The sequence below is a fragment of the Athene noctua genome, chromosome 31 (assembly GCF_965140245.1).
Source record: "Athene noctua chromosome 31, bAthNoc1.hap1.1, whole genome shotgun sequence".
NCBI classification, from domain to species: Eukaryota; Metazoa; Chordata; class Aves; order Strigiformes; family Strigidae; genus Athene; species Athene noctua.
In genome coordinates this window covers 150,075-168,540 of record NC_134067.1, presented here as the reverse complement: position 1 = coordinate 168,540, position 18,466 = coordinate 150,075, and the positions used below count along the sequence as shown (strand labels likewise).

The 18,466-nt window shown below is 69.2% G+C and overlaps 4 protein-coding genes across 7 annotated transcripts in view; 1 reads left to right on the top strand and 3 right to left on the bottom strand.

The window, feature by feature from the left end:
- Positions 1-117: 117 nt before the first annotated feature.
- On the bottom strand, positions 118-2,952 carry THAP7 (THAP domain containing 7). The gene is made up of 5 exons (XM_074930042.1): positions 2,879-2,952; positions 2,396-2,475; positions 1,810-1,962; positions 1,096-1,236; positions 118-1,019 (listed from the first exon to the last, which is right to left on the bottom strand). Exons 2-5 carry the CDS (start codon positions 2,473-2,475, stop codon positions 479-481), a joined length of 915 nt encoding a protein of 304 aa, XP_074786143.1. The 5' UTR covers positions 2,879-2,952; the 3' UTR covers positions 118-478.
- A 746-nt stretch (positions 2,953-3,698) lies between these two features.
- Positions 3,699-11,190, bottom strand: MYH14 (myosin heavy chain 14). Of its 4 annotated transcripts, none has more exons than XM_074930014.1 (11): positions 9,304-11,190; positions 9,029-9,098; positions 8,466-8,612; positions 7,681-7,842; positions 7,391-7,519; positions 7,078-7,178; positions 6,797-6,893; positions 5,813-6,009; positions 5,263-5,371; positions 4,756-4,928; positions 3,699-4,082 (listed from the first exon to the last, which is right to left on the bottom strand). In XM_074930014.1, the coding sequence occupies exons 2-11, from the start codon at positions 9,077-9,079 to the stop codon at positions 3,815-3,817; spliced, it is 1,434 nt and encodes a 477-aa protein (XP_074786115.1). In that variant the 5' UTR covers positions 9,080-9,098; positions 9,304-11,190; the 3' UTR covers positions 3,699-3,814. The 4 variants fall into 4 exon arrangements, with proteins under 4 accessions (XP_074786115.1, XP_074786116.1, XP_074786117.1 ...); XM_074930015.1 differs by having other exon boundaries at positions 7,391-7,516; XM_074930016.1 differs by having other exon boundaries at positions 8,466-8,516.
- A 77-nt stretch (positions 11,191-11,267) lies between these two features.
- On the top strand, positions 11,268-14,292 carry ZBTB45 (zinc finger and BTB domain containing 45). Its single transcript, XM_074930023.1, has 3 exons — positions 11,268-11,362; positions 12,046-13,064; positions 13,787-14,292. Exons 2-3 carry the CDS (start codon positions 12,077-12,079, stop codon positions 14,140-14,142), a joined length of 1,344 nt encoding a protein of 447 aa, XP_074786124.1. The 5' UTR covers positions 11,268-11,362; positions 12,046-12,076; the 3' UTR covers positions 14,143-14,292.
- Positions 14,293-14,426: 134 nt separating this feature from the next.
- The window catches only part of MZF1 (myeloid zinc finger 1), a 31,176-nt gene continuing 27,136 nt past the window's right edge, over positions 14,427-18,466 (bottom strand). The window contains exon 5 of the mRNA XM_074930001.1: positions 14,427-16,130. Within this exon, the coding sequence (XP_074786102.1) occupies positions 15,667-16,130 (464 nt within the window). The 3' untranslated portion in view covers positions 14,427-15,666. The remainder of the gene's footprint in view (positions 16,131-18,466) is intronic.

Genomic DNA, 18,466 nt, shown 5'->3' with positions numbered 1-18,466 from the left:
CTCCCCTCCGCCGGGAATATTTGCTCAGCACCTCCAGTTCAGCCCTGGAGACGCATCAAGTGCTAAAACACTCTCACGCTCCCACCCACAGCTCGTTGAGCCACTCCAGCTCACCCATCCGGAACAAAACCGATTTATTTCTCCTCGATCCAATTTTCTAGTGACCTGAAGGGCTGGGGGAGGCAGCCCGGGCTCCCCCATACATGTCAGACCCCCACGATGCACACCGAGCCCCCCCCGCCCTTCCCCAACGCCCGCCGAGTGGGTCTAACCCCCACAAAAGGGGCTCGTTCCTCCCCGCAGCCGCGTTCTGCCGGATTGGGGACGCTCTCCCGGCTCCTCTGGCTCCCAGACGTGAGCCGCCCCCTTCCGTTTTTCATAGAAAAGGTGAAATCTTTATTTACAAACCTTCCCGGCGCACTGGGGCAGGGAGGAGGAGGAGCAGGAGCAGCAGAGCCGTTTTTCCGCCGGGGAAGCTTCACTCGGCGCCGTCCCCGAGGAGCTGCAACTCCAGCAGCCGCGGCGGGGGCTCCTTGGGGGGCCGCCGGGCCTCGGGGGGGCCGCGCCGCTCGCGCTGCAGCTCCCCAACGCGCAGGCGCAGCCGCTGCTCTCGGCGCTTGCAGGCCTGGAGCTGCCGCTGGGCCTTGTCGAGGGCGTCGAGCGCGGCCTCGGCGCGGCGCTTCCAGAGCAGGGCGCTGCCCACCTGGTAGCTGTGCTCGCTCTGGATGTAGGCCCCGGCCGGCGGCGGCAGCCGCAGCATGTACAGGGAGGGGGAAACGGGCCGGGGGGGCGCCGGGGGGTCCCCCTCGGGGAGAGCTGGGGTGGCTGTGGCCTCCCCGTCCCCTGTGGCCACCAAAAGGCTGTCCGGGAGGGGACCGCGGGCACCCGAGGGGCCGGGCAGGGCCGGGACACCCCCGTGGTCCCCGGCGGGGGGGGCACCGGGGTCTTCGCCCTCCCCCGGGAAGCAGGAGACGTCGGCGGTGAAGGGGGGGTCCGGCGGGGAAGGGGTGGGGTCCTGCCTGCACAGGGGAAGAGCAGATTGAATTAGGGGGGGACCCAGCGGCCCCCGACTTCACCCCCACCCCTGGGACTCACCTCCACCTCCTGGTGGCCCGAGGGGGCTTCGGGGTGTCACTCTCAGGCGTGGGGGGCTTCGGCTTGGTGGCCCGGGGGGATTTGGGGGAGGCCGACTCGAAGACGGTGGGCACGGCCCCTTCCTTGAGACGGTGGTAGCCGCTGTGGGGGGTCGGGGGGGTCAGTGGGTGGCGTGGGCCACTTGGGGGGGCCCCCAAAGGCCTGGGAGGGGGGGATCCCCAAGGTGCCCCATGGCTGTCAGTGTCCCCAGGGTGTCCCCAAACCCCAGAGTCTCTGGGGGTCTCTGCAGCTCTAGGGAGGGTCCCCACAAGTTATGCCCTGAAACCCCGAGGAGAACTAGAATGGGGGGGGGGGGGATGTGTCCAAAAGTCCTTGGGGGGCACCCCACAACCCCCAGGTCCCTGGCAGGAAGGGGACAGGTCCCTGGGGTGCCCCAAAGCTCCAGGGGAAGGTTTGTGGGCACTGAAAAAGCCCTGGAGGGTGTGGGGGGGTGTCCCCAAAAGCCTTGGCAGGGTAATCCATAACCCCCAAAGTCCTGGGGACCCCCCCAGCTTGGGGGGGGGGGGGGGGGGCAGTCAGAGCAAACCCTTTCCACTCCCAGCAGGGAACCAGCAGCCCCCAGTCTGACACCAAGGGGAGGGGGTGGTGGGTTGTTTAACTGTCCGGGTTATCCTCCACAGGGGAGGGGGCGCGGGAGGCGCCCCCCCGGGGTACCTGAAGCCGACTATCTCGAAGCAGCTTTTCTCGAAGTGCTGGGAGCAGAAGTAGATGTACTTGGAGGCCGGGTCCCAGCGGCCCCCCCCGCTCACGTCCCGCCGCTGGCTGTTCTCCAGCCATAGTGCCCGCCGCGGGCTGTCCTTGGGCAGCCTGGGGGGACGGGGGACACACACACACACGAGTCAGCCGCCAACCGCCCCCCCCAGCCCATTTTCTGCAGGGGTAGAGGGTGACACCCCCCCGCCCCCCCGAAAATGGAACGGTCCAGGGAGGCCCCGATAAAGGGGGACGGGGCTGAACCACCCCTAAAACTGGGGGAGGGAGGGGGCACCCCAGCTTGTGAAAATCACTGCTGGGGGGGGACACACCTGGGACGGGCCATTGCTAAAGGGGGGACACACACATCGGGGCCAAACCATCGCTAGAAGTTGTCGGTTGCAAATGAAGCGAGAAAGAAGCAACCCCCCCCCCCCCCGAAATAAACCCACCCCGGGGCAGAAACGGGGAAACCGCTTTTGGGGGGGGCAGGGAAGAGGCGAAAGGGGGGTGCCCTCCCCACGCCGAGGGGCGCGGGGGCACCCACCGGTGGAAGGAGATGCCTCGGTCGCGGGTCTCCGGGGTGTCGCGGGTGCAGCAGCCGGCGGCAGAGCAATGACGGGGCATCTGCCGGGGGGGGGCCGGGGGGGTGAGAAGATTCTCCCACAGGAACCCCCAAAACTCCACCCGGTCCCGCCCCAACAGCCTCACCACCCCCCACTGCCCCCCCCACCAGCCCAGACCCCCAAACACCCCCCAACCCCCCGCGTTCCCCCACTTCGCCCCCCCCCGACCCCCCCACCCCGCGTCGCGAAGTCACTAGGGGGGCCCCAACACCCCCCCGGATCGGGGGGGGGGGGGGGGCAGATGACGTCAGGCGGGGGCCGGGGGACCCGGGGCCGTTCGCGGCGGGGAGGAGGGGCCCGGAAGGGGCGGTGCCGGGCTCTCCCCCCGTCCCGTCCCGTCCCCCCCCCGCCCCGGGGCCGGTTCCCGGGGCCGCGGCCGCCCCCCCGTCCCAGCGCGGCCTCACCTCGGCGCTCCCATCCCGCCACCGGCCGCCCCCTCCGCCCGCCGCCGCCTCGCGAGACTCCGCGGGACCCACAAACCTCGCGAGAACGCGGCCCCGCCCCCCGCTGAGCCCCGCCCCCCGTCCTCATTGGCTGCGCCCCGCCGACGGGGCGTGACGATCACGCACCGCGCCCGGCCCCTCTTTCCTCATTGGCTGCGCCGCGACGGTGGGCGGAGCGTCCTCCCCCACCTCCTCACTCTCGTCTCATTTGCATACTGCGCTCTCATTGGCCAGGCAGCCACGCCCCGTCCTTATTAGACGCGCGAGCCCCGCCCCTCCACTGTGGGTGTTTCAAGGCCCCCCCCAGACCAGGTTTTGGGGTGTTTCAAAGCCCCCCCCCCCATAGAGCCACTGTAGCGGGGGCTGGGGGGGGCGAGACTCCCCCCCCCTTCACTGGGGTAAAGAGAGTTTCGAGGTCCCCTCGAGAGGGTTTTGGGGCGTTTCAAGATCCCCCAAACCTGGGGCTCAGGAGTATTTTGAGACCCCCCCCCCCCAAAATGTGGTTCAGGAGAGTGGGGTCACCCCCGAAAGAAGCTTGGGGGGGATTTTCAAGGCCCCCCCAATAGTGTTTTTGGGGAGAGTTTCAACGTCCCTCCCCCAATATGGGCTCTGAGGGTGTTTTGAAACACAACCCCCCCCCGCCCCGCCCCCCCAGGTCCCTCAGGGCCACTCTGGGGCGGATCCATCTTAAAAAGGCACTTTAATGAATATGGACAAGCCCTGCCCCCAAGAAGCCCCACCCCTGAATATGCCCCATCCCCAAATAAGCCCCACCCCTACCGCTACAGGTAGGGGGGTCCCTGGGGACAGTTTCTAGGGGCTCCCTGGGCCCAAAGGCACTTTCAGATCTGGTCCCCAGGGGCACTTTTGAGGGTCGCCCCCAGACTGGGGGCGGTTTCAAGGAGCCCCCCCCATATTTGGGGCAGTTTCGAGGCTCCCCCCTGGGCTGGGGGCAGTTTCCAGGCCACCCCCAGGACCAGCAGCTTTTTGTCGGGGCTCCTTGGGGGCAGTTTCGAGACCCCCCCACGAGCCGGAGGCAGTTTCGAGGAGCAGCCCCAGGGCCCAGGGCGGGGACCCGCTGTCCTCGCTGTCCTCGCTGTCCTCCTCCTCGTCCTCCCCCCGCAGCATCCGCCGCACCGTGCGGGACAGCGTCAGCGGGTCGCACCTGGGGGAGCCCAGGAGGGTTCGCGGCGGCCCCCAGAGCCCCCCACGATCCCCCCCACAGCCCCTCCCAGATCCATAGCAGTCTATAGGGTGCTGGGGGGGGTGCTGTGGGGGCTCTAGGGGCCTACAGGGGCCCAGAGGGGGCTGTAGGGTGCTGGGGGGGGGCTATAGGTACCCGTGGGACCCTATAGGGTACTCCAGGTGGCGACAGGGGCCCACAGGGGGTCACAGAGGGACGTATGGGGGGATATAGGGCGACTATAAGGTGGAATGGGAGGGGTACGGGGGTACAGGGGCACTTGGGGTGCCTATAGGAGAGCTACAAGTAATCTATAGGGAGCTATGGGGTGCTATAGGGACACAGAGGGAGCTATGGGGGGGCTCTGGGGAGGCTGTAGGGGTCCATAGGGTGCTATAGGGGTCCATGGGGTGCTATAGGGGCCCATAGGGTGCTATAGGGGTCCATGGAGGGCTATGGGGGCCCATAGGGTGCTATAGGGGTCCGTGGGGGGCTATAGGGGCCCATAGGGTGCTATAGGGGTCCATGGCGGGTTATAGGGGTCCGTGGGGGGCTATAGGGGCCCATAGGGTGCTATAGGGGTCCACAGGGTGCTACAGGGGCCCCTGGGGCTGTAGGGAGCCGCAGGGGAGCCGCAGGGGGAAGGGGGGCCCACCTGAGGCGAGCCCGCAGGGCGGCCACGTGCCGCGCGGTGGCCGCGGCCCCGTCCCCGACGGCCTCCAGCGCCCGGCGCAGGCGGTGGCCCTGGGCCTGGGCACGGGCCGTCCCCGCGGCCACCGCGGCCACGCGCTCCCCCAGTGCCCGCCCCGACGCCTCGGTGGCCTGCGCCTGCAGGGACACGGCACGGGGGGCATGGGGACACCGGGACACGGCACGGGGGGCGTGGGGACACGGGGACATGGGGCCTGGGGACACAGCACAGTGTGTGTGGGGACACGGGGTGACGCAGAGGACCCGTGGGGACATGGGGCATTGGGGGGGCACAGGGACAGGGGTGTGGGGACACGGCGGACGGGTGACACAAGGGACACGGGGTGACAAGGGGTGATGGGGGGTGACCCATGTCCGCGCTGCCCTCCCCCCCCTCGGCCAGCGAAATTGCTGTAGCCCCTTGTGTGATGTGTCCGCCCGCCGCCCCATGGTGTCCCGCGGTGTCCCCCACCTGCAGGCGGTAGCGCTCCCCCCGCAGCCGCTGCTCCTCCACCTCCGCCAGCAGCACCTGGAGGCGCCGTCCCGCTGCCCGCGCCGCCCGGCCCAGCGCCGCCCGCGCCCTGCGTCACCCCATGTCACCCACTGGGGACACTGGGACCAACCTGGGACACCCGGGGCCACCCCGGGGCCACACTGGACCACCCTGGGGGCACTGTGGAACACCCAGGGACCAACTTGGGCCACCCCGGGGCCACCCACAACCACCCTGGGACCTGTCTGGGGCAACCTGGGACCATCTTGGGCAACCTTGGGGCCACCCGTGTCCACCCTGGGGTCACCCTGGGACCATCTTGGACCCTCCCGGGCCACCTTGGATCCACCCAAGGCCACCTAAATCCATCTCGGACCATACTGGGCCACCCTGCACCACGCTGGGGCCACCCAAGGCCACCCTGGATCAGCCTGAAGCTGTCTTGGACCATCCCGGGCCACCCAAGGCCACCCCGGGCCACCTGGGAGCACCCCGAGGCCACCCGAGAGCGCCCTGTGCCCCAGCTCACCCGGCCTCGCGGCTCAGCAGCTCCTGCAGGTGGAGGCAGCGGGCGCGCAGGGCGGCCTCGGTGGGGCCCGGGGGCGCCCCGGGGTGCTGCAGCCGTCCCCGCAGCACCCGCTGCTCCTGCTCCAGCCGGGCCCTGGCCCCTGCTGCCTCCCGCGCCCGCGCCCCCGCCGCCGCCAGGGCCCGCCGCAGCTCCTCCGCCTGCACCCAAGGGTGGCACCCGCGGGGGGTCAGCGCCCGGTGCGGAGACACCCGGAGAGCACCCACAGCTCCCACAGGACACCCACAGGGCACCCACAGGGCACCCACAGCTCCCACAGGGCACCCACAGCACCCCCACAGGGCACCCACAGCACCCCCACAGGGCACCCACAGGGCACCCACAGCACCCCCACAGGGCACCCACAGGGCACCCACAGCTCCCACAGGGCACCCACAGCACCCTCACAGGGCACCCACAGGGCACCCACAGCTCCCACAGGGCACCCACAGCACCCTCACAGGGCACCCACAGGGCACCCACAGCTCCCACAGGGCACCCACAGCACCCTCACAGGGCACCCACAGGGCACCCACAGGGCACCCACAGCACCCACAGGACACCCACAGGGCACCCACAGCTCCCACAGGGCACCCACAGCACCCTCACAGGGCACCCACAGGGCACCCACAGGGCACCCACAGCACCCCCACAGGGCACCCACAGGGCACCCACAGCTCCCACAGGACACCCACAGGGCACCCACAGCTCCCACAGGGCACCCACAGCACCCTCACAGGGCACCCACAGCTCCCACAGGGCACCCATGGGGCACCCACAGCTCCCCCAGGCGCCCCACGTCCCCCATAGGTGCCCCGTGCCCCCGCCACACCCCCTGCCCCCCCCTCCCCAGTCACTCTCACGTCCCCCCCCACCCCCCCAGGTGCCCCCACACATCGGCCCTTACGTCTCCCATAGGTGCCCCCCCGGCCCCCCGCAGGCGCCCACCTGGCCCTGCCGCTGGTGCAGCCGCTGCTGCAGCGCCCGGTTGTGCTCCCGCAGCTCGGCCAGCGCCGCCTCCAGCGCCCCGGGGTCCCGGCCCCCCCTGCACCCACAGGCGCTATGGGGGCTGCGGAGGGGCGCAGGGGCACAGGGACAGTGGGGAGCGGCTACAGGGGACATGCAGGGGGGCTCTAGGGGATGTACCGCGGGGTGTATAGGGGACGCGCTGGGGGGCCCTGCAGAGGACACCTATAGGCGTGGGGGCGTGGCCGAGGGCGGGCACTCACGCGGGGGCGGGGCCGGGGGGCGCGAGCGTGGCCGCCTCTGTGTCCATGTCCCGGCGCTGCTGCTCTGCCCGACGTCGGGCACGCTGGGCCGCCGCCACCGCCTGCAGGGACACACCCCGGGAGGCCCCGCCCCCGCGGCCCCATCGCCCCGCCCACCTCTCATTAGCACCGCCTGTACCCCTTAGCCCCGCCCCCTTGAGCTGGAGTCCTGCCAGTGTGTCCAATAGCCACTGGGCTCACTTAACCCCGCCTCCAGGCACCTTAGCCCTGCCCCAAAACATTTAGCCCCACCCCTCAGCCCAGCCCCACCCACCTGCCGCAGCTGCTCCAGCTCCGCCTCCCTGGCACGACAACGTGACTCCGCCTCCCGTGCCCGGAGCTCCGCCCCTGCCCGGGCAGCACGTGCGGCCTCCAGCTCCGCCCACAGCAGCTGCCCTGTCTCCTGGGGGAGGGGCTGTATCAGGGCCACACCCACCCAGCAGGCCCTGCCCCCTTTCTAGGCCACATCCCCTTTAACCCGTCCCTCTCATATTCAGCCTCAGCCACGCCCCCTGCCCTGACTGATGCTGCCAGAGGCTCCACCCCCGCTCAGGCCCCACCCACCTGTTGCTGGCGCAGGCGTTCACAGGCCCGGTCTCGAGCCCGATAGGCTCCACCCACTCGGGCCTGGGCTCCGCCCACTGCTATCTCCAGTGCCCGCAGGGCCCCGCCTGCGGCCAGGCTCCGCCCCCTCTCCTCCGCCAGGCTCCGCCCCAGAGCTGCAACCTACCAGGGGTGAGAATAGACTGTGAGTGACAGCCCCATGCCCCGCCTCCAGGTGAAAGATAGTCCCAGGCTCCCCCTCAAGGATGACTGACAGCCACACGGTCCCACCACAGTGATGGACATCCACATGCCCCGCTCCCTTCGGGTGATGGACAGCTCCATGCCCCTCCCACCACAGTGATGGACAGCCACATGCCCCACACCCCCAGGTGATGGACAGCTCCATGCCCCTCCCACCACAGTGATGGACAGCCACATGCTCCACCTCCCGGTGATGGACAGCTCCATGCCCCTCCCACCACAGTGATGGACAGCCACATGCCCCACACCCCCAGGTGATGGACAGCTCCATGCCCCTCCCACCACAGTGATGGACAGCCACATGCTCCACCTCCCGGTGATGGACAGCTCCATGCCCCTCCCCCCACAGTGATGGACAGCCACATGCCCCACCCCCCCGGTGATGGACAGCTCCACACCCTGCCCACCAGGGTGATGGACAGCCACATGCCCTGCCCATTCGGATGATGGTCAGCCCCATGTCCCACCCCACCATGTCCTGCCCCAGAGCCATGGAAAGGGGAGGGGCTGGGCTGTTACTGACAGGTGCTGGCCCCACCCACCTGGTTGCTGAGGTCGCGGAGCTCCTCCTCCAGGTCCCGGCGGCGCTGTGCCTGGGGGGGTGGGGGGGGGGCCCAGATGTCCGGGGGTCCCCCCTCAGAGTCCCACGGGTGGGGGGGACACCCGGGTCCCCTTGCGGAGGGAACAGTCTGGGGGGGCGGGGGGGGGCGTGTCCAGCCCGTGGGTCCCTTCCCACGGCGGGGGGAGGGGAGCGAGGCCTCCGGCCGCCTGGGATCCCTTCCCCCGCCCCGTGCCCTAATTCCAGCCCCGGGTCTGGCCCGGGGCCAGCGGGGCCGGGGGAGGGGGCGCCCGGACGCCTGGGTCCCCCAGCAAGGGGGTGGCGGGGGGGGGGGGATGGGCAGGGAGCCCCGACATTTGTGTCCCCTGGGTGAGGGCTCCCCAAAATGCCTCGACCCCCCCCCTCCTCCGGACCCCTGGGTGCCCCCATTGGGGCTGAGGCAGCTCCAGAGCCCTGGAACCGCTCCCTGGCTGCCTGGGCACCCCCCAGACCCCTGGGCACCCCCCAGACCCCTCGGTCCCCCCCAAACATCTGGGTCCCACTCACCTGCACCAGCCTGGTGGGGCCACATTGTCCCCCATCCCCCTCGTCCACCATGGCACAAACTGGGGGGGCCCTGGAACGACAGAGACCCCCGGGGAGACCCCACAATAACCGCCCCCCCCGCCAAGCAGCGGCAGCCCGGGCAGGCACCTGCGTCCCCCCGAGGCTCGGGATGCACTTGGACACCTGGATCCCTTGGGGTGGGGGGTGCCCAGACACGGGGGTCCCCTCCTCAGGGGTCTCCAGAGAGCGGGGGGGGGGGTCAGGGGCGCCCTCACCTGCGGTGGGTCCGTCCCTGCGATGCCAAACCCGGGACCGTGGGACTGGAGTGGCCGGTGGCCGGGCGCTCCCTGTGCCACCCGCGCCCGCGGCACGGGAGGGACCCGCGTGTCGGGCACCTCCCCACCCCCGGGCTCTACCCACGGGGCCCAGGGCCCGCCCCTACCCCCCCACCCCCCGGGGCACCCTGAGATGTCTGGGGAGATCAGCTCAGCTCCACCACCCCCAACCCTCGGGCATCGCCACCCGCCCTGGCCCGAGGGACCCGGGTGTCCCGGCACCTCCCCGGGCACCCCCGAAGGGACGTGGGGGTTGGGGTGTCCCCCGATGGCGGGAACTGCAGCGACATCCCAGAGTCACGGAGGGTTTGGGCTGGGGGGGCCCTTAAACCCACCCAGTGCCACCCCCTGCCGGGGCAGGGCCACCTCCCACCAGCCCAGGTTGCCCAAAGCCCCGTCCAACCCGGCCTTGAGCCCTTCCAGGGCGGGGGCACCACAGCCCCTCTGGGCAGCCTGTGCCAGGGTCTCCCTGCCCTCACAGGGAGGAATTCGTCCCTTAGAGCTGATCCAAATCTCCCCTCTTTCAGCTTAAAACCATCACCCCTCGTCCTATCCCTTCCCCTGATGATGAGTGTCCCCCCCCTTCCCGCAGCCCCTTTCAGCCCTGGGGGGCCGCTCTAAGGTCTCCCTGGAGCCTTCTCTCCTCCAGCTGAAGCCCCCAACTCTTCCAGCCTGTTCTCACGGGGGGGGCGCCAGCCCCCCCACAGCATCCTTGTGGCCTCTGGCCCCGCTGGAGCAGGTCTGTGTCCTTCTGCTGTCGGTGCCCCCGAGCTGGGCCCAGCCCTGCGGGGGTCTCCCGGGAGCCCCCCCGGCCCTGCTGCCCGCGCGGCTCTGGGGCGCCCGTTGGTGGCTCAGGGGCAGTTTTTCACCCCCCGGCCCCCCCAGCCCTTCTCCTGGGGCTGTGCCGGGGCGGCCCCAGCCCACGGGCAGGACCTTGCCCTTGGCCTCGCCGAGCCCCGCGGGCTTGGCCCGCCGGCCCCCCCCAGCCTGGCCAGGGCCCTCTGCCCGGGTCCTCCCTCGGCGCGGCCCTGCGCTCCGGTCGGTGTCGGTGGGAACACGGCGGGGGCGCCTCCACCCCCCGGCCCCCAGAGACGCCAAGCGGCGCCGGCACCAGCCCCGACCCTGAGGACACCGCTCGTCACCGCAGCGGCAGGAGGAGGGCCCGGAGGTGACACCGCTCGGAGCGGGGGGGCCTGGCCCGACCCCCGGTGTCCCCAAGGGCCCGGGAGGTGACACCGGGGACTCGCCAGGGTGGGGACGGGCCCCACCCCAGCCACGAGGCCGCCGTGGGCGAGGGAGCGACGGCACGGCCGGGCGAGAGGTGCCACCGCACTCCCTGTGACGTCACCAGAGAGCAACGGCCCTGCGGGTGCTATAGGGGCCCTATAGGGTCTATAGAAGCCCTGAGGGTGCTATAGGGGCCCTGCAGGTGCTATAGGGGCCCTATGGGGTCTATAGGGGCCCTGCGAGCGCTATAGGGCCCCTAGGGGGTCTATAGGGGCCCTGTGGGTGCTATAGGGCCCCTATGGGGTCTATAGGGGCCCTATGGGGTCTATAGGGGCCCTATGGGTGCTATAGGGGCCCTACGGGGTCTATAGGGGATCCCAGGGCCTGTATAGATCCCACCGGAGGACCCAGCCCTATGGGGGTCCCTGGGGGGGTCTATAGGGGATCCCGCCCCGTAGGGATTCCTATAGGGGTCCCCAGATCATCCCTATGGAATCTATAGGGCGCCCGGAGATCACGGGGATCCCTGGGGGGGTCTGTAGGGGACGGCGGACCCATGGTGACCCCTGTGGACCCCGTGGGGGTCCCTGGGGGGGGCTGTAGGGCCCCTCCGCCCGCCGCGAGCCCCGTCTCGGGGGGGGGGGGGGGAGGGAAGGACACGCCCCGCCCCTCTCTGACGCCCTCTCGCAGCGATACCGGAAGTGACGTTACGCGCTGCCGCAAGCGGCGACGAAGGCGCTTCCGGGTGTCGGGGCCGGCGGCGGTTCCGGAGGTGAGTGCGGCCCCGCCCCCCGCGACCCTTTTTTTCCCTTTTTCTTTTTTTTTTTTTTTTTTTTTTTTTTTTTGGTGGGGTGGGGGAGGGGCGGCCGCCCGGGGCCGCGGGGGTGGGGGCGGGGCTGTCCCCGCCGTGTCGTCATTCCCCGGGGACGCGCCGTGAGCTGGCCCTGGACCCCGGGGACGACCCGCGGGTGTCCCCGGGCTCCGGTGGCCTTTGCCCGTGGTGGTGTCCGCGGCCCCCCCGGAGGTGCCTTCAGCGGTGGCCCCAGCCCTGGTGACGTCCCGTAACGTGTCCCCGGCTCCTCGGGACACCCCGGCGGCCTCTCCCCACCACGCTGATGTCCCCAGCCCCCGGTGACATCCCACACGGTGTCCCCAGCCCCCGGTGACATCTCACACGTTGTCCCCAGCCCCCAGTGACGTCCCACACGGTGTCTCCAGGCCCCGGTGACGTCCCACACGGTGTCCCCAGGCCCCGGTGACGTCCCACACGGTGTCTCCAGGCCCCGGTGACATCCCACATGGTGTCCCCAGTATCTGGTGACGTCCCACACGGTGTCCCCAGGCCCCGGTGACATCTCACACGGTGTCCCCTGGCCCGGTGACAACCCACATGGTGTCCCCAGCCCCCGGCGACGTCCCACGCAACGTCCCCCAACGCGGCTGCTCCCCCCGCAGGCAGCGCCGGGCTCGGCGGGACCCCGCGGCCATGGCGGAGGCCGTGCACTACATCCACCTGCAGAACTTCAGCCGGTCCCTGCTGGAGACGCTCAACGGGCAGCGCCTGGGCGGCCACTTCTGCGACGTGACGGTTCGCATCCGCGAGGCCACGCTGCGGGCCCACCGCTGCGTCCTGGCGGCCGGCAGCCCCTTCTTCCACGACAAGCTGCTGCTGGGCCACTCGGCCATCGAGGTGCCGCCGGTGGTGCCGAGCGGGGCCGTGCGGCAGCTGGTGGAGTTCATGTACAGCGGGTGCCTGGTGGTGGCGCAGTCCGAGGCGCTGCAGATCCTCACGGCCGCCTCCATCCTCCAGATCAAGACGGTCATCGACGAGTGCACCCAGATCATCTCCCAGAGCCGCGGGCCCAAGGCGCTGCCGCCCGCGCGCCCGCCGCGCCCCGACCCCGCCCCGGCGCCCGCCGACCCCCGCCACAAGCCGCCGCCGGTGCCGCCGGAGCCCGACGCCCGCTTTGGCCCGGCTGAGCCAGCGCCGAGCTGCCACAGCCGCAAGCAGCGCCAGCCGCTGCGGCTCCAGCTGCCCGTCAAGGAGGAGGAGGAGGACGAGGAGGAAGGAGGCGCTGCCGCCGCCGAGGAAGGCTTCGCCCCGCCGCCCTTCGCCCCTGAGGAGCCCCCGTTTTTCGGCGCCCCCGAGGTCTTCGCCGACACCTTCCTGCCCCCCTGGCCCGGCGAGGACGCGGCCAAGTTCGGGCCCGACTGCGGCCTGGAGGCGCCGGGCCGGGCGCCACCCTTCGGGGCCAAGGCGGGGCCGGGGGGCGGCGGGTTCGGCTTTGCGCCGCCGCCGCCGCTCTACGAGGGGGGTGCGGAGGGGGGGCTGGGCGTGGGGGGCGCCCCCCCAGCCCCCGAGGCGCCCCAGCCCGGCCCCTCGCGCTGCCCCGAGCCCTCCTACCAGTGCGGCCACTGCCAGAAGACCTTCAGCTCCCGCAAGAACTACACCAAACACATGTTCATCCACTCGGGTGAGGGACACGGCGAGGGGGCGGGGACCCGGGGGGGACAGGGGTGTCCCTGCGTGGACCCGCATCACTCCGTGTCAATCCATGTTGACACGTTGCTGTGTCGCCCCATGTGATCCGTGGTGACCCGTGTTGATCCATCTTTGGTGACCCATGTTAAGCCACGTTGCCCCATGTTGCCATTGATCCCCGTTGACCCATGTTGAGCCACGCTGACCAGCGTTGACCCACGTTGACCCATTAATGTGTTGACCCGTGTCACTCCCTTCTGACCCATGTAGACCTGTGTTGATCCATGATGTCCCATGTCATTCTGTATTGCTCCACATTGACCCGTGTTCATCTGTTAACCCATGTTAATACACGTTCACCTGTGAATCCACATTGAGGCACGTTGAGCTGTGACCCATGTTGACCTGTGCCGACATGAGTTGATCCATGTTTACCTGTGTTAGTCTTCATTGACCCATGTTGGTCCGTGTTGACCCGTATCGACCTGTGTTGACCCACCTTGATGCATGTTGACCCACACTGATCCATGTTGACCCATATCAATCCGTGTTGACCTGCACTGATCCACACTGACTTTGTCGATCCACGTTGACCTGTATCGATCCATGTTGATCCCCGTTGGTCCATGTTGACCTGTATCGATCCGTGTTGATCCCTGTTGGTCCCCATTGACCTGTATCGATCCATGTTGACCCACATTTGTCTCTCTGTAGGCGAGAAGCCCCACCAGTGCTCCATTTGCTGGCGCTCCTTCTCACTCCGTGACTACCTGCTGAAGCACATGGTGACCCACACGGGTGTCCGCGCCTTCCAGTGCGGTGTCTGCTGCAAACGCTTCACCCAGAAGAGCTCCCTCAATGTCCACATGCGCACCCACCGCCCCGAGCGCTTCCAGTGCCGCCTCTGCACCAAGGGCTTCTCCCACCGTACCCTCCTCGAGCGCCATGCCGCTGCCACCCACCCCGTGCCACCGCCGGGGCCACCGCCGGGGCCACCCCCACCTGAAGCTGGACTGGCAACGTGGCCAGGCACTGAGGCTGCGGGTACCGGCCCCGCTCATACAGCATGAGGGTGCCCAGGGCGGGTCTCTGTCACTCCCAGACTGCCTCGGGAGTGGGCTTTAGGGATCCCCTGTGTCCGTGGACGAGCCCTCGGGGCTGTCTGAGCACCCTGGGGTGAAGCCTGGAGGACTCTGACCCCCCCCCCCCAGCCATGGATTTGACGCCCTGGATGGACAGACGGAGGGAGATGGGGTCCGTCCTGTTTGTCCCCCCCTCCCAGCGATGTGGTTTCTGTCCCCCAAGACCGCGGTGGTGGAGGTGGCTAAACAGACTCGGTAGCACTGGCAGGTGGTGAAAATCAACAAGTGGCTTTTAAGGACGGTTTTAGTGCCGTTATTGCAACTTCTTTCCTTAAAAATCCCCCACTCCCCCCACTTGCCCATGTGACACCTCCCCTACTCAATGGCGAGTGCCAAATGTGGGCATGAGGCCACCACTGAAGGGCCACAGTAGCCGTTGGCCACATCATGGGACCCCCCCCAATCTTTGTGATGACAGTGGCCGCAATGGAACCAAACTACATCCCCGTGGCCACCACAGACGAGCTGTAGTAGCCAAGCCCCACTCCTCACCCACGTGGCTTCTCCATGAGCCAATGGGAGGCACCAGTGGGGCACAAACGACATCCCTGTTGGCCACTTCATGGGCCCTTCCCATGTCTTTGTGTTGACAAGGGCCACTAGTGGGGCCAAACCACATCTGTGGGGCCAAGCCACATCTCTGTGGCCACCACAGAAGGGCTATAGTAGCCATCGGTCAAGTCATGGACCCTTCCCAAGTCTTTGTGTTAGCGATGGGCACCAAAAGGGCCAAACCCCATCCCCATGGCTAGTGCAGAAGGGCTGCGGTAGCCATTTGCCACATCATGAGTCCTCCCCAAGTCTTTGTGTCCACGTTTGTCCACAGTCCCGTGGCTCTTTGCCTACGTGGGTTCCCCACAAGCCAACAATAGGCATTGATGGAGCCAAACCATGTCCCCGTGGCCACCACAGAAGGGCCATAGAGTCACTGGCCACATCATGGGTCCACCCAGGGCTGTCCATTGACTGTGGGTGCCAGTGGGCCAAACTGCGTCCCCGTGGCCACCACAGCAGCCACTGGCCATGTCATGGCTCCTCCTGAAGTCTTTGTGTTGACGATGGGTGCCAATAAGGCCAACCCACAGGCACGTGGCCATCACAGAAGGGCTGTAACAACCCCTTGCCACATCCTGGATCATCCCCAAGTATTTGTGTCGACGATGGGCACCTACGGGGCCAAACCACGTCCCCGTGGCCACCGCAGAAGGGTTGTAGCAGCCAATGACCACGTCACGGATCCTCCACGAGTCCTGTTGATGATGGGCAGCAGCAGGACGAGCCACGTCTCCGCGGCCACCGCAGAAGGGTTGTAGCCACCATCGATCCTGTCAGGGATCCTCCACAAACCTTTCTGTCGACAAAGGGCGGCAGCAGGTCAAACCACATCCCCGTGGTCACCACGGAAGCACCATCCTCCGCTCCGCCACCTCCCCCCGTGTCCCTGGGGGCCCCTCAGAGCCCCCGCGGCATCGCCAGGGCCGGGCCGGGCCCGCGCTCGGCGGCATGGAGGCGGCGGTGGCGAGCGAGGTGGGAGCCACGGCTGAAGGTCTTGGGGCAGTCGGGGCAGCGGAAGGGCTTCTCGCCGCTGTGGGTGCGCTGGTGCTCGAGCAGGCGGGCGCTTTCGCCAAAGCGTTTTCCACACTGCCCACACTGGAAGGGCTTCTGGCCGCTGTGGAGCCGCCGGTGCTGGCTGAGGTTGGAGCTCCAGCCGAAGCGCTTCCCGCAGGCGCCGCACTCGTAGGGCTTCTCGCCGGTGTGGGTGCGCTGGTGCTGCAGGAGGTTGGAGTTCTGGGTGAAGCTCTTGGCGCAGGCGCCGCACTTGTAGGGCTTCTCGCCGGTGTGGATGCCCAGGTGCCGCATCAGGTGCGAGCTCTGCCCGAAGGCTTTGCCGCACTCCGTGCACTTGTAGGGCTTCTGCGCCGCGGGGGGGGGCGGCCCCCAGGGCCAGCCCCGGCTGGGTGATGGGGACAGTGGGGGAGATGTCGCCAGGCTTCCGGGGGTGCCCGTTCCTGGGGGCTCCTCAGTGCCTGCGGGGACACGGCGATGGGCATAGTGCCCCCCCGCAGTACCCCCCCCGCGCTGCTCCACCACCCCCGGTCCCCCAAACCGATCCCTGGAATTCCCAAATCGCCCCTTGACCTCCCCCACGGCACCCCCCAGGTCTCCCAAATTCCTTCCCGAGACACACGGTGCCCCCCCAGCCCCAGGTCCACGCTGGAGGCACATGGACGGACCCGGGATGGGTTGGGGGGGGGGGGGCAAAGACCCCCCCAGAGGTCCCCGCGTCCCCCCGCCCCGGAGGGACGTGCTGGGGCTCCGTCACTGGAGATCCTCGGGCTGGGAGGCGCCGGCGCTGCCAGGGCCCCCCCGCGCTGCCACGGGTGCCCCCCCGGACCCCCTCCCCGCCGGTCTCACCTCCGTGGGTGCCGGGTACCGTCCCCCCATCCCCGTCCCCGGGGGGCTCCTCCGGCAGCTCCATGGCCTGTGGGGACACACGGTGGGGACACGGGGGGGAGCGTCAGCACCCCCCGCCCCCCCAAAAGAGGACTCGGGCATCCAGGGTGGGAATGTGGGGGGTTGGGGAGGCCTGGGGGGGCACCGGGGGGGGGACAAAGGGGTGGGACGGGGGGGATCTTGGGGGGCACCGACGCGGGGGGGGGGCGCGGGGCACCGCCGGGCCGGGTGAGCGGGGGGGGGGGTCCGGCAGCGGGGCTCAACGCGGGGCTGTCCCGGAGCGGGGGGCCAGGCCGGTCCCGGGGGGCCCTTTCCCGGAGCCCCCCCGCCCCCACCTCACCTCGCCGCTGCGGAGTCGCCGCTACCCCACGACCCGGAAGCGCTCGGGCGCCGCCGGGGGCCGCTCTGCGCCGCGGGCGGACCCGACTCGGTGGTGTTAACCCCTCCCGCGCCGCCACGACCCCCCACACCCCCCCGCATTACCTTCTGGGGGGAGGGCAGTCGACCCCATTTCGGCAGGTTTTTGCCCCACTTTGGACCCTCACCCCTCTGTCCCCCGAGGGCTGCGGGGGGCCCCGAGGGGCAGCGTCAAGGGCACAGGGGAGGTCTCTGGGACCCAGAGGCTGCGGGGGGGCACCCAGAGCTGAATTTGGGGTGACCGATGGGGGGTGCAGAGCTGGAGTGGGATGTCCGGAGCTGAATTCAGGGGGTCCCCGAGGTGACTCGTGTCCCCGCTAGTGGGTGACAAGGCCAGAACGCTGGCGGTGGCTCCCCAAGGTCGCCATGGTAATGGGCAGAATTAAGGGGATTCCTGATGTCCATATTTCGGGGTCTTTTGGGGTCCCTGGAGGCAGATTTGGTGACACTCAGCACACGTTTCGGTGTCCCCAAGGGCTACTCGTGTCCCCGCGTGCGTGTGATGAGGCCGGAGCGCTGGCGGTGGCGCTTTCCGCAGCGCGGGCAGGGAAGGGGCCGCTCCCCGTTGCGACCGCGCCGCCGGGCCCAGCGCCGAGCTCTGGCTGCGGAGACAGGGATACTTGGAGTGACACGGGGACATGGGGGACGCATGAAAGGACAGGGGGGACATTTGGAGAGACATGGGGACATGGAGGGGGGGAGGCGTGGTGTGACATGGGGACACGGGGACATGAAGGGGGACACAGAGTCACAGGGGGACGTGGGGGGATACCTGGTGTGACATGGGGGGGGACAGGAGGGGACAGGGTGGGGATGTGAGGACATACAGGGACATGAAGGGACTTTGAGAGACCTGAGGACACTTCGCGGGGATGTGGGGACACGGTGGGGACACGCAGGGACACAGGAGGATGTGGAGGGACCTGGGGACACACAGAGATGTGGTGGGGGCACAAGGGGACCTCGGGGGGACACTGAGGGACACAGGGGGACCTTAAAGGACATGGAGGGTGACAGGAGGGGACCCGAGGGGCTCACCGGGGGGGCCGGGAGGGGGACGCTGTCCTGGGGCCACCAGCCCCCAAGGGCCTTTGGCCAGAACATGGCGCCTGCGGGGACACCACGCTCAGCCAGTGCTCCCAGGAACTGCCCCGGCGCTCCTGGTGCTCCCAGTAGCCCTCTTGCAGCACTCCCAGTAACAGCCACTGATCCCAGTAAATCCCAGTAAACCTCACCGGCCTCCCCAGTGCACCCACTTCTCCCCGACAGCGCTCCCAGTACCCCCTCAGCACTCCCAGTAACCCCCTGATGCCCTCCAGTGTCCTCCCCACAGGCCTCCCCAGCGCTCCCAGTCCCCACCCAGCGCTCCCAGTACCTCGGG

Coding starts and splice junctions, on each gene's coding strand:
- THAP7 (XM_074930042.1), bottom strand. CDS start 2,475: ATGCCCCGTCATTGCTCTGCCGCCGGCTGCTGCACCCGCGACACCCCG. Junction 1,963..2,395: donor CGAGGCATCTCCTTCCACCG/GTGGGTGCCCCC, acceptor CCGTCCCCCCAG/GCTGCCCAAGGACAGCCCGC. Junction 1,237..1,809: donor TTCGAGATAGTCGGCTTCAG/GTACCCCGGGGG, acceptor GACCCCCCACAG/CGGCTACCACCGTCTCAAGG.
- MYH14 (XM_074930014.1), bottom strand. CDS start 9,079: ATGGTGGACGAGGGGGATGGGGGACAATGTGGCCCCACCAGGCTGGTG. Junction 6,010..6,796: donor TGCACCAGCGGCAGGGCCAG/GTGGGCGCCTGC, acceptor CCTTGGGTGCAG/GCGGAGGAGCTGCGGCGGGC. Junction 4,929..5,262: donor GGGAGCGCTACCGCCTGCAG/GTGGGGGACACC, acceptor GTGTCCCTGCAG/GCGCAGGCCACCGAGGCGTC.
- ZBTB45 (XM_074930023.1), top strand. CDS start 12,077: ATGGCGGAGGCCGTGCACTACATCCACCTGCAGAACTTCAGCCGGTCC. Junction 13,065..13,786: donor ACACATGTTCATCCACTCGG/GTGAGGGACACG, acceptor GTCTCTCTGTAG/GCGAGAAGCCCCACCAGTGC.